The 12,371-nt window shown below is 51.3% G+C and overlaps 1 protein-coding gene across 1 annotated transcript in view; it reads left to right on the top strand.

Moving 5' to 3' along the window:
* arhgap35a (Rho GTPase activating protein 35a) overlaps positions 1-12,371 on the top strand; it is a gene marked incomplete at its 3' end in the record, with an annotated part of 131,166 nt that overhangs the window by 85,706 nt on the left and 33,089 nt on the right. Inside the window, exon 2 of the mRNA XM_084311644.1 lies at positions 7,188-11,073. Within this exon, the coding sequence (XP_084167770.1) occupies positions 7,318-11,073 (3,756 nt within the window). The 5' untranslated portion in view covers positions 7,188-7,317. The remainder of the gene's footprint in view (positions 1-7,187; positions 11,074-12,371) is intronic.

Below are 12,371 nucleotides of genomic sequence, written 5' to 3'. Positions count from 1 at the left end.
CTTAAAATTTTACTTAATTTCTTTTTGCGTAGTTTTTTCTGTCACATCTGTATTTATGTTTAATTATTAGTTTTTTTTATTTATGTGTATTATATGTATGTTTGTTGTCGCTCTCCTTGGGTGGGATGGGGTGGGGTTGCGTGAATACTTTCCCCAAGGCAGTTGTCCTTCCGCGTTCGGTTTTTTACGCGGCCTGATTGGCCACTGACGCTTCTCTCGGCGCCCAATCGCGTTAGCCCTACTATCGCGGAAATGGGCGAGGACTTGGGCTGTGGAACTGAAAGCTATAGGCGCAACGCGATTGGGCGCCGCTGAGAGAAGCATCAGTGGCCAATCAGGCCGCGTAAACCGAACGCGGAAGGACAACTGCCTTGGGGAAAGTATTCACGCGGGGGGCCGGGGCGGTTAGGGGATAGGAGTGGGGAATGAAACGGAAGATGTATAATTGGAATGTATACATTTGCATAAATTCTTCTAATAAAAAAAAGATAAACCTAAAAAAAGAAATGTGTAGCCGGGGCAGGGTCGAGCAGATGTTCTGAGCGTGAGGAGGGGGGGGGGGGGGGGGGGCTGGCTGGCTGGCTCCTAAACACGGAAGGGATTTAGCATTAAACGAACCTCGCCTCGTTTAAACCTGTTCCAATCACAACCGGTGTCGCAAAACACAGGCGGAGATGCGAGACGCACGAGGCTTAAAGCAACTTAAATACCGCCGCCTTTGTGCATGTGTGTGTGTGTGTGTGTGTGTGTGTGTGTGTGCTCTACACATGCATAAGCTCATGTGCATCATTCCCGATGCGATGTGCGTGTAGGCGGGCTCTACAGCTGTTGCATTTATGTGTAAATGTAAACCCCATCACTAACACCTCAGCAGGTTGCTACTAGAGACGTGACTCTCTCTCTCTCTCTCTCTCTCTCTCTCTCTCTCTCTCTCTCTCTCTCTCTCTCTCTCTCTCTCTCTCTCGCACAGCCACACTATTCTCAGATCAAACCCGTCTTTGATATCAAAAGGCGCCGCTCACACACACCTACCCTGCTCCACCGAGCCGTTCTCTGATGTGCCGCCGTGAGATTTGTGTTTTAGTCGCTGTTTTTCCCCCTCTCGCCACCTGTTTTTACCAGAATCTACACGGATCAAAAATCTGCGTGACCTTGAGACGTTCTCATTGCAGGATTATTATCGCGATAACATCGTTCTTCTTGATTCAACCACGTTTTAATCCGGCAGGCTAACTAACATACTTTTTTTTACGCTTTTCTTCTCTCCGAGAAGCGGGTCAATGGGGTAAATGCGTAGGAGGAGGGCGACGGTGGTGGGCGTAATAACTTCACATGGCGACTGATGTCGGTGATGATGGTGATGGTGATCATGAGTAACAGAAGCTGGGAGTAGATATCAAAGGGATTATATTATTATGCGTCTTTTCTTTAGTTTTTCTCTCTAACCCCGATTCTATCGGATTAAAATGGATTACTACTGTATTTATGTATGTGTATTAATAGTAGGGCCTGGGCGATAAAACGATAACGATAACTATCGCGATAAATTATTTCCTCGAAATAAACATGAAACGTGGTCGCAAAGTTTCGATATATCGATTTTCCAAGCTTGGATATGAGCACGCACTAACAACCAATCGGTGAAGGAGATGGCCTGAGAGCGAAGGAGACCAGGAAGGAGACCCAGCGCTGCACCTCTGGGTAGAGAGGTAGGACTCACTCAACAACAAGGCTGGCTAGGCTAACTAGCTTGCACGGCGATGTTTTATATATTTACGTGCCGAGTATGTGTGCGGCGTGTGAATTCTGAGGCCACGTTCATAGTAGTGTGTGGTATACAGTGGACGTCGTTTCAATATATTGTGGCGGAAGAGAGTATTTTAGTGTCATATTTATTACATTGCCATGAGAATACTCCGCTTGTCGGCTAACTTCTAACGTGCGCGGACTGATGACGACATCAACTCGACTCGAGACATTCGCAGCAGCATAATAAGACAACAGGCTGGCTAGGCTAACTAGCTTGCACGCCGATGTTTTATATATTTTAGCTTGCACGCCGATGTTTTATATATTACGTGCAGAGTATGTGTGCAGCGTGAATTCTGAGGCCACGTTCATAGTAGTGTGGGTATACAGTGGACGTCGTTTCAATATATTGTGGCGGAAGAGAGTATTTTAGTGTCATATTTATTACATTGCCATGAGATACTCCGCTTGTCGGCTAACTTCTAACGTGCGCGGACTGATGACAACATCAACTCGACTCGAGACATTCGCAGCAGCATAATAAGTTAATTAAACTTGACATACATTATATCGACGATAATTATCGATATCGAATTATATGAAAATAATTTTATAATTTTATCGCGATAACGTTTTTGGTCATATCGCCCAGCCCTAATTAATAGTATTGAATAGTTGATTGATTGATTGCAAGCCCCTCCCTGGCGTGGCGGGCTCACCCACCCATGCATATCCGCAGACTCTCATCATGGTATTTAGTGATGCGCGATATATCGGCCGCCGATATAATATCGGCCGATATGGCAGTTTTTTTACACATCGGTATCGGTCCGATATCAAGATAGAGGGGGTCCGATATTTAATATGGGCTGATATTAAAAAAAAAAGTTTAAAAAAAAATATATATTTTATCTTTATTTTTATGGCCTTAAATAGTTTCAAAAATATCAGTCATTTCTGAAAATAAGTTACAAAAGTAAAATAATTATGCGTTTTGGAAAATAGCTCTTTATTTGATTATCATAAAAAAGTGTTTTCTATACAGAGATATCTACATCGGTAAATATATCGGTATCGGCCAGAACAGCAATATTAATATCGGTTATCGGTATCGGCCACAATTTTTCACATCGGTGCATCACTAATGGTATTCTATATACCACACATCCTGACACACAGACACCACTAATGCCCACGTCCGTCCACACACCAGTACATGACTCCACGGACACCAATGATGGAAGGACCGGCAATGGCTCTATTGTGTTTTTTAACCATTTCACTGCCGCACTACCAAACTGTTAACCCATTTCACTGCGACAATACACATAAGGTTAACCCTTTCACTGCCACACAACAGCAGCAGGTTAACAACCCTTTACTATCACGGTTACCCGGCGTCGGTAGTGTGATAGTAAAGGGTTAACCTTCTGTGGTGTGGCAGTGAAAGGGTTAATCCTATTAAAATGGTAAATGGTGGCGGGCTGATATGCATACATGTTCAATTGTGTGTACGTGTTATTCATTTAAATCAATACAATATTCAATCGATCAATGGATGAGCGGGGGCTACTGGCTGTGTGTGTGTGTGTTATCTGTCCCCAGCAGCTGAGCCGTGTCACAGGGCAGCATGCAGCTTTTAATACGTGACTGATTCCCAGCCAGGCTGCTTTGCAATCTGAACAGGACTAGTAGAGATGCAGTGCGGTGCAAGCCTCTCCTCTCCTTCTCTCCTCTCCTTCTCTCCTCTCCTCTGTTCTCCCTCTCCTCGGTCCTCTCCTGTCCTGTCTTCTCTCTCCTCTCCTCTCCTCTCCTCTTCTCTTCTCTGTTCTCCTCTTCTCTGTTCTCTCCTCTCCTTCTCTCCTCTTCTCTGTTCTCTCCTCTCCTCTCCCCGCCTCGCCTCTGTTCTCCTTTCCTCTTCTCTGTCTCTCCTCTCCTCTCCTCTCCTCTCCTCTCCTCTCCTCTCCTCTTCTCTGTTCTCTCCTCTCCTCTCCTCTCCTCTTCTCTGTTCTCTCCTCTCCTCTCCTCCTCTCCTCTCCTCTCCTCTCCTCTCCTCTCCTCTCCTCTCCTCTCTCCTCTCCTCTCCTCTCCTCTCCTCTCCTCTCCTCTCCTCTCCTCTCCTCTCCTCTCCTCTCCTCTCCCCTCCCCTCCTCTCCTCTCCTCTCCCCGCCTCCTCTCCTCTCCTCTCCTCTCCTCTCCTCTCCTCTCCTCTCCTCTCCTGCCTCTACTCCTCTCCTCTCCTCTCCTCCTCTCCTCTCCTCTGTTCTCTCCTCTCGAGCCTCGCCCAGCCTGCTGACGCAAGCTGGATACGGGACCCCCACAGCGGTGGTGGCCGCACGCTGCTCCACTTATTTCTCTCCCGACTGGATGTGTCCATCGATCACAGGCTCTCTCTCTCTCGGGCGTGTCGGCGAATGCATACATTCGATACGCAAAAAGACTCGCTCGCACTCAAAACATACGTCCCGCTTACAGATCCATGAGAAGAGAGAGGTTCCCATGAATTAACCATGACTTCCTGTTGTTCTATTGCCATTCCGGCGTATCGACCACTGAGCTCAGGCACGCATGCACGTCGCTCACATGCACACGCCTGATTATTAGTCTCCGAGTCCTTTGTTCAAAGGTTTCATGCACGTTTTCCCCACGACAAATATCAAAACACGAGACATTCTTTTTGATATCGATTTCCACGGCGTTCTGTGGCTGACTGAGGCACCTGCCTCTGAAATGATAATACGGTCTGATTGGAATGTTCTCTCTCTCTCTCCGTCTCTCTCTCTCTCTCTGCCGCTAAGCTGTTCAAGGCTTCGCCATAAACGTCAGCCTTTGTGTACATCAATTAGCCGCTCTCCGGTTTTTAAAATTAGACTAGAGAAGAAGACTTTACCTTGCGGTAGCAGCTACCTGGCAGCGTGAGAACATGTTTTTATCTGCAGCGTGAACTGACCACTGTAGGTCTCTCTCTCTTTCTCTCTCTCACTCTCGCTCTCACTCTGTCAAAAGAGCCATTCATCATTAACAGCCGTTTTAATGTGTGTTTTACTAAATTCACGTATCAGTTACAATGAGGTGGCTGGGGTGGCGTCATACTGCAGTGCTCTGTCTTGCCTGTCTCAGGGCTCTGTCTTGCCTGTCTCAGGGCTCTGTCTTGCCTGTCTCAGGGCTCTGTCTTGCCGGACCTCTCATTCCTTACAAGCCCCGCTATTAAGAAAGGACCCTATCATCTATCAAAACAGTATGACTGATTCTCTGTGTGTAGCTCTTGTGTGTAGCTCTGTGTGTGTGTGTCCTTGAGCAAGACACTTAACCCCTAATTGCTCCCGATGAGCAGGTCGGCACCTTACATGGTCGCCTCCGCCGTCGGTGAGTGAATGTGAGGAACAGAAATTGTAAAGTGCTTTGGATAAAAGCGCTATATAAATGCACCATTTCATTTAATTAAGTTTCTCTTGTCTCTCTCGAAGTGTCTCCTTCTCTGTGTTTGTGTGTGTGTTTCCAGTGATGCACCGATGTGAAAATTGTGGCCGATGCCGATAACCGATATTAATATTGCTGTTCTGGCCGATAACGATATTTACCGATGTCGCTATCTAACACTTTTTTATGATAATCGAATAAAGAGCTATTTTCCAAAACGCATTTTTATTTTGACTTTTGTAACATATTTTCAGAAATGACTATTTAGAAAATATTTCAGGCCAGAACATGTTAAATTGTTTTTTAAAGATTAAAAAAAATATATATCTTTATCGGACCGATACTGATGTGTAAAAAAAACTGCCATATCGGCAGATATATCGTGCATCACTGTTTCTCTCTCTCTCTGTGTCTGTCTCTTTGTGTGTGTGTGTGTGTGTGTCTCTATGTGTGTGTCTCTCTCTCTCTCTATGTGTGTGTCTCTCTCTATGTGTGTGTCTCTCTCTCTCTGTGTGTGTCTCTCTCTCTCTATGTGTGTGTCTCTCTCTATGTGTGTGTCTCTCTATGTGTGTGTTTCTCTCTCTCTGTGTGTGTCTCTCTCTCTCTATGTGTGTGTCTCTCTCTCTATGTGTGTGTCTCTCTCGCTCATAGTCTTTGATCTGCCAGTGGCAACAGTAGTGTGGTGGTGACCGTGAACACGCTTGTTACTGTAGGTTCAGGGAATAGTCGGGACACCCGAGGCATGGATGAAAACAGCATCCGTGTGCGTCCCGTCCTGACGGTATGCCACCGAGTTGCCACAGTGCTTACATCAGTAGGTAAATATGTGTAGAGAGAGAGAGAGACATCATAATTAGTGAAGGCACATAAGCCCGTGCCGATCTCCCGTCCGCGGAGTGTTGTTTGATGGTAAATGGAGGCAAACGTGTTTTTGTTCTTATGGAGATGAGACGGCCAACAGGCAGTCGGCTTTCCTTTCCCCAGTCGGCCAATTAGTGAGCGGCGCTATGGAACACTTATCTGAGCTTTCATCTCTTGACTGATGTGTGACTTTCAATTTGCGTGCACGGGTTTGAGCGTGTTTGTGTGAGTGCGTGGTCTGGGGGGGGGGTGTATGTTTTGTGTGCTCAAGCATGTGTGACTTCTGCGATAACTGGCTCCCCGCGTGACTTGATTGAACTGTTGCTGGCGGTTAGACACAGCCCAGCCATACTGTCAATGAGAGATAATGATTTGCTAAAACACATACAGTATATATACCGTGTAGTAGGGCTTCAGTGAACTGAGCTCTCTCTCTCTCTCTCTCTCTCTCTCGCTCGCTCACTCTTACCTTCCATCTCCCTCGCTCATCTTACCTTCCATCTCTCTCTCACACACTCTTACCTTCCATCTCTCTCTGCTCTCTCTCTCTCTCTCTCTCTCTCACTCACTCTTACCTTCCCTCGCTCACTCTTACCTTCCATCTCTCTCTCACACACTTTTACCTTCCATCTCTCTCTCTCTTTCTCTTTCTTTCTCTCTCTCTCTCTCTCTCTCTCTCTCTCTCTCTCTCTCTCTCTCTCTCTCTCTCTCAGAATCAGAAAGGTCTTTATTAATGCCAAGTAGTTTACACATGAAAAGGAATTGCCATATTGTCAGATGTGAGATAATGATGAGCTTCAGTGAACATGGCGACCAGCCCTGGCGACGTCGTACAGTAGGACTGTTGTGTTACTGTACTACTGCAGCCGCCCGCACTGGCGACAGTATATCACACTTGAGTTAAATGGAGAGAAATCGCCTGCTAGCTGCCATTAAGTAACGTCCACTCCAGGGTGGCATTCCAGAAGCTTTGCCACACTGACCTCAATCTCTACAGGAAACATTATGCGTTGAAATGGGATCAGAGATTAAACTTTATTAACGGCACACGGGGCCCACGGAAGGAATTCAGAGGAGGAGAAATAGTTTACCTCTTATTGATTCCCGTGATCTAATCATATTCTTCCCGTCTCTTTCTTTCTCCGTCTGTTTTCCAGGCGCAGACCTCAGCCCAGTGAAGTCCTCTTGCATGGAAACCCCGCCTCCGCGGCACCCTCCTCCTCCTCCTCCTCCTCCTCCCCCTAGAGCGCGTGGCCAGCATGGCGCGATGAGCGTCCGCCGCGAGCGATGATGATGATGGCCAAAAAGCAAGAGGTCCGGGCGCCCATCTACAACCTGGTGGTGGTGGGCCTGTCGGGCACCGAGAAGGAGAAGGGCCAGTGTGGCGTGGGCAAGTCGTGCCTGTGCAACCGCTTCGTCCGGCCCAGCGCCGACGACTTCTACCTGGACCACACCTCCGTGCTCAGCACCAGCGACTTCGGCGGCCGCGTGGTCAACAACGACCACTTCCTGTTCTGGGGCGAGTCCGGCCGCTCGTCGGAGGACGGCTGCACCGAGTCGCGGATGCACGTGGTGGAGCAGACGGAGTTCATCGACGACCAGACGTTCCAGCCGCACCGCAGCACGGCGCTGCAGCCGTACATCAAGCGGGCGGCCTCCGCCAAGCTGGCCTCGGCCGAGAAGCTCATGTACTTCTGCACGGACCAGCTGGGGCTGGAGCAGGACTTTGAGCAGAAGCAGATGCCCGAGGGCAAGCTGACGGTGGACGGCTACCTGCTGTGCGTGGACGTCAGCCGGGGCATGAACCGCAGCTTCGAGGACCAGATGAAGTTCGTCACCAACCTCTGGAACCAACTGGCCAAGACGAAGAGACCCGTGGTGCTGGTGCTGACCAAGTGCGACGAGGGCGTGGAGCGCTACATCAAGGACTCGCACACCTTCGCCCTCGCCAAGAAGAACCTGCAGGTGGTGGAGACGTCGGCGCGGTCCAACGTCAACGTCGACCTGGCCTTCCTCACGCTGGTCCAGTTGCTGGACAAGGGCCGGGGCAAGCCCAAGATCGTGCCGTACTTCGAGTCGCTGAAGCAGCAGAGTCAGCAGATCGCCTCGGCCAAAGACCGCTACGAGTGGCTGGTCACGCGCATCGTGAAGCACCACAACGAGTCGTGGCCCAACATCAGCCGCCGCATGCAGACGTCCACGGAGTACAAGGACTACGTCTTCCTGGAGGGCACGGCGAAGGCCAAGAAGCTCTTCCAGCAGCACGTCCACCGACTCAAACAGGAGCACATAGAGAAACGTCGGAAGGCTTATCACGGCACCTTGCCCCAAGCCCTGTCCTTGCTGGTCCCCGAGCTGGACGAGATCGACCACCTCAGCTGGTCCGGCGTCCAGAAGGTCCTGGAGACCAAGAGGGACTTCTCCCAGTGGTTCGTGGTGCTGGACGACACCCCCTGGGAGACCACGGCGCACATCGACATCGCGGACGACGACCGGATCCCCCAGGACCTCCTGGAGACGCCGGCGGCCGAGGCCGTCTACGAGTGCCACCTGGAGCAGCTGCGCAACGAGCGCAAGCGGGCGGAGATGAGGTGGGAGTTCAAGGAGAAGCTGAGCGTGTCGCCGTTCATCACGGCCGGCAAGCCCTGGGAGGAGGCGCGGAGCTTCATCATGAACGAGGACTTCTACCAGTGGCTGGACGAGAACGAATACCTGGACATCTACAACAAGCACCAGAAGGAGATCATCGACCGAGCCAAAGAGGACTTCCAGGAGCTGCTCCTTGAGTACTCCGAGCTGTTCTACGAGCTGGAGGTGGACGCCAAGCCGAGCAAGGAGAAAATGGGCGCCATCCAGGAGGTGTTGGGGGAGGAGCAACGGTTCAAAGCGCTGCAGAAGCTGCAGGCGGAGCGGGACGCCCTGGTGTTGAAACACATCCACTTTGTGTACCACCCCACGAAAGAGACTTGTCCCAACAGCCCCCACTGCGTCGACAGTAAGATAGAGCAGGTGCTGGCCTCCAGGTTTCCCACCCGCTACCCTTCCTCGGACAGCCACCGGGCGGAGGGGGGCAGGGCAGACCGGATAAACCTCGTCATCCTGGGCAAAGACGGGCTGGCCAGAGAGATGGCCAACGAGATACGGGCCTTGTGCACCAGCGACGACCGGTACGTGCTCGACGGAAAGATGTACGAGTTGGCCCTGCGACCCATCGAGGGCAACGTGCGTCTGCCCGTCAACTCCTTCCACACGTCCACCTTCACGCCCCACGGCGTCTTGTGTCTGTACAACTCCAAGGAGTCCCTCGCCTACGTCGTGGAGTGTATAGAGAAGCTCAGGGAGTCGACCCTGAGCCGGAGGGAACGGGAAAACAGCTCGGCTCAGCTCCCGCTGTCCCTCCTCCTGGTCACCAAGCGGGGGGTGGGCTCCATCGGGGACATAGGCGGGGAGACGGCTCAGATCCTCATCCACCAGGGGCAGCAGGTGGCCGGGAAGCTGCAGAGCGCCTACCTGGACCCCGCCTCCCCGGGCATAGGCTACGGGCGCAATGTCAACGAGAGGCAGATCAACCAGATGCTAAATCGGCTCTTGGATTCCCGGAGGAGCGTGGGCAGCACCTCCCCTTCGTTACCCCCGCCCGTCTCCGCCTACAGGGACTCCCAGGCGCCGGCCAACCCGGAGGCGGACCTGCGGATAGTCATGTGCCTGATGTGCGGCGACACGTACGACTTGGACCAGCTCCTCGCCCCCTTCGTCTTGCCCCAGCATTGCCGGCCGGCCTCCAGCCTGAGCAGCGGCACCTCGGTGCTCCTGGAGCTCAGCGTGGGCACCCAGAGGCCCAACATCGAGCTCTCGCTCCTCTCCTACCACTCCTCCTTCTCCCTCCGCAAGAGCGGGCTGGTGCACGGCTACATCGCGGTGTACTCTGCCCGACGCAAGGCCTCCCTGGAGACCCTGTGTGCCTTCCTGTGCGAGGTGCAGGACATCATCCCGGTGCAGCTGCTGGCGGTGGGCGAGAGCCAGATGGAGCTGTCGGACTCGGAGTCGGCCCGGGAGCAGGTCACCCAGGGGGAGGACCTGGCCCACGAGATAGACGCCCGGTTCAACACGGTGATATGCGGGCACGGCGGCGTGGTGGGCGGGCTCCACAAGATAGACCTGTTCCAGCCCTTCCTCAAGGAGGTGGTGGAGCAGCGCACCATCGTGGAGGCCACGCACATGTACGACAACGTGGCCGAGGCGTGCACCAACGAGAGCATCAGCCCCCGCTGCGGCTCGCCGAGTCCCGTGAACACGCTGCTGGACTCGGAGGACGACGTGGACCCGTCGCCGCCCTGCCCGACCCTCCGCGAGGAGTCCCTGAGCGGCCACATGGGCGGCTTCAAGCTCCCGGACCTGGACTCCAGCGACGCCTTCTCCGTCATCCACGAGATCGGCAGCTTCGAGAGCAAGCTCAACAACAAGGTGCCCCCGCAGGTGAAGCCCAAACCGGTGCGTAAAGTCAACCTCGGGCCCTACATGGATCAGCAGCAGGGGGGCGGCGGCGGCACAAACAGGCGCTCCTTACCCCAAGCCGTCTCCTGGGCGCCGGGCAGCGACGGCGGCTACGACCCGTCCGACTACGCGGAGCCCGCGGACGCCGTGAGTAAGCCCCGGCCCACGGAGGAGGAGAACATCTACTCGGTGCCCCACGACAGCACGCAGGGCAAGATCATCACCATCCGCAACGCCAACAAGGGTCACGCCAACGGCGGCGGGGGCAACGGGTCGGACAGCGAGGCGGACAGCAGCTCGCTGGAGCGCCGGAGGAAGATGTCGGCCATCGGGGTGAAGCCCAAGCTCTACAGGGACCGGTCCAAGCGGCTGGGCAAGTTCAGCAGCTTCAGGACCAGCTTCTCCATCGGCAGCGACGACGAGATGGGCGGGCCGCCCAAGGCCAGCCAGGACGAGCTGAGCGGCGCCCACAAGGAGAACTCCATCAACGAGGAGAGCGAGGACCCCAAGAGGAGGAACATCCTCAGGAGCCTGCGCAGAACGACAAAGGTGAGTGTGTTGGTTTATTAAAAACAGAGGGCGGTTGTTATTAATATTATTATTATTATACTTTTAAACTGAAATTCCTCCCTCGGCAAGGGCTACTACTAGGGTTGGGTACCGTTCACATTTGAACCGGTACCTGTACCAGTTCCTGGAATTCGGTATCGGTACCCAACGGTACTTAACTACAACAAAACATTCTGTTGTAAAAAAAAAAAAACACGTCCAAACTTCTCAATTTCAACATTTATTTAGAACATTTCGTTATTTATAGTTGTAACGCACCACACAAAATAAATCGCATGATCGTGTATTATGTTTGTAAATGTTCAAATATCAACATTATCTGGCCGTCCTCTGTAAATATGACCCTCCTGATGATGACCTCATGACCTCTGACCTCGTCTGGTATTTCCAAAGACCCAAGAGGCCGGACAGTAATATATATATATTTGCGGAAAAGGCTCCCTCTTGTCTAGTATATTACACTCTTATACTAAACATGTAAAGGTACCGAAATTTTTTACCCAACCCTATACATTTACATTTAGTAATTTAGCTGAACGCTTTTATCCAAAGCGACTTACAAGTTCTGTGTGACAAGTCAGCAGGAAGGGTACAACTCTTACAGCTGAGTAACAATGTTCATCAAACAGTGCTGAAACTTGGGCGCTGCAGTGTTGAGTGCATAGTATTAGAGACATAATATGTCTAATATTATTAGTATAGTAGAATGAGTGCATGATAGTAGACTAGGGCTGTCCCCGACTAAGGATTTGGATGGTCGACTATGATTGGCCAAAATGTGCCATTAGTCAGCTTCGAGAGCCTTTTTTTTTGGTTAAAAGAAAAAGAAAAAAAATTGTATAATATTTCCTAAAAAAAATTTATCATTCCATTTGGGCTGTGGGGGGTGCTTAATGTCTGAAGGAGTCGACTGAAGGCTTCTTGTCTTCTGCAAAAGCATGCAATTGGTCCACTGATGGATACATCTTGATATGTGTCTAGTCTAGTGTGTTCATTAGACGAGTGAAATCCTCTTTCAGTGCCTCTGTGCCTGTTTTCGTAGGCAGTTAGCCTCTGGTATGCGTGCCATTAGCGTTAGCCACGCTTCTAGGCCTTCTTTCTTTTGGAAAGAACGATAATTTTTTTTTTTTTATTTATATATTCGACTAAGAGGTTGGCCAGTCGACTACGGCTCCTTTCGACCGATTAGTCGACTAATAGGGGTCAGTTATGTTGTCTTCTTGACTTGTTTAAAGAAGACCTGTACGGCCCATGGGGACATTAACGTGTGTTGTTGG

Source organism: Notolepis coatsorum (assembly GCF_963971535.1).
Source record: "Notolepis coatsorum genome assembly, chromosome: 1".
NCBI lineage: Eukaryota > Metazoa > Chordata > Actinopteri > Aulopiformes > Paralepididae > Notolepis > Notolepis coatsorum.
The sequence above is the reverse complement of the archived record's forward strand: the minus strand, read 5'-3'. Positions and strand labels throughout refer to the sequence as shown.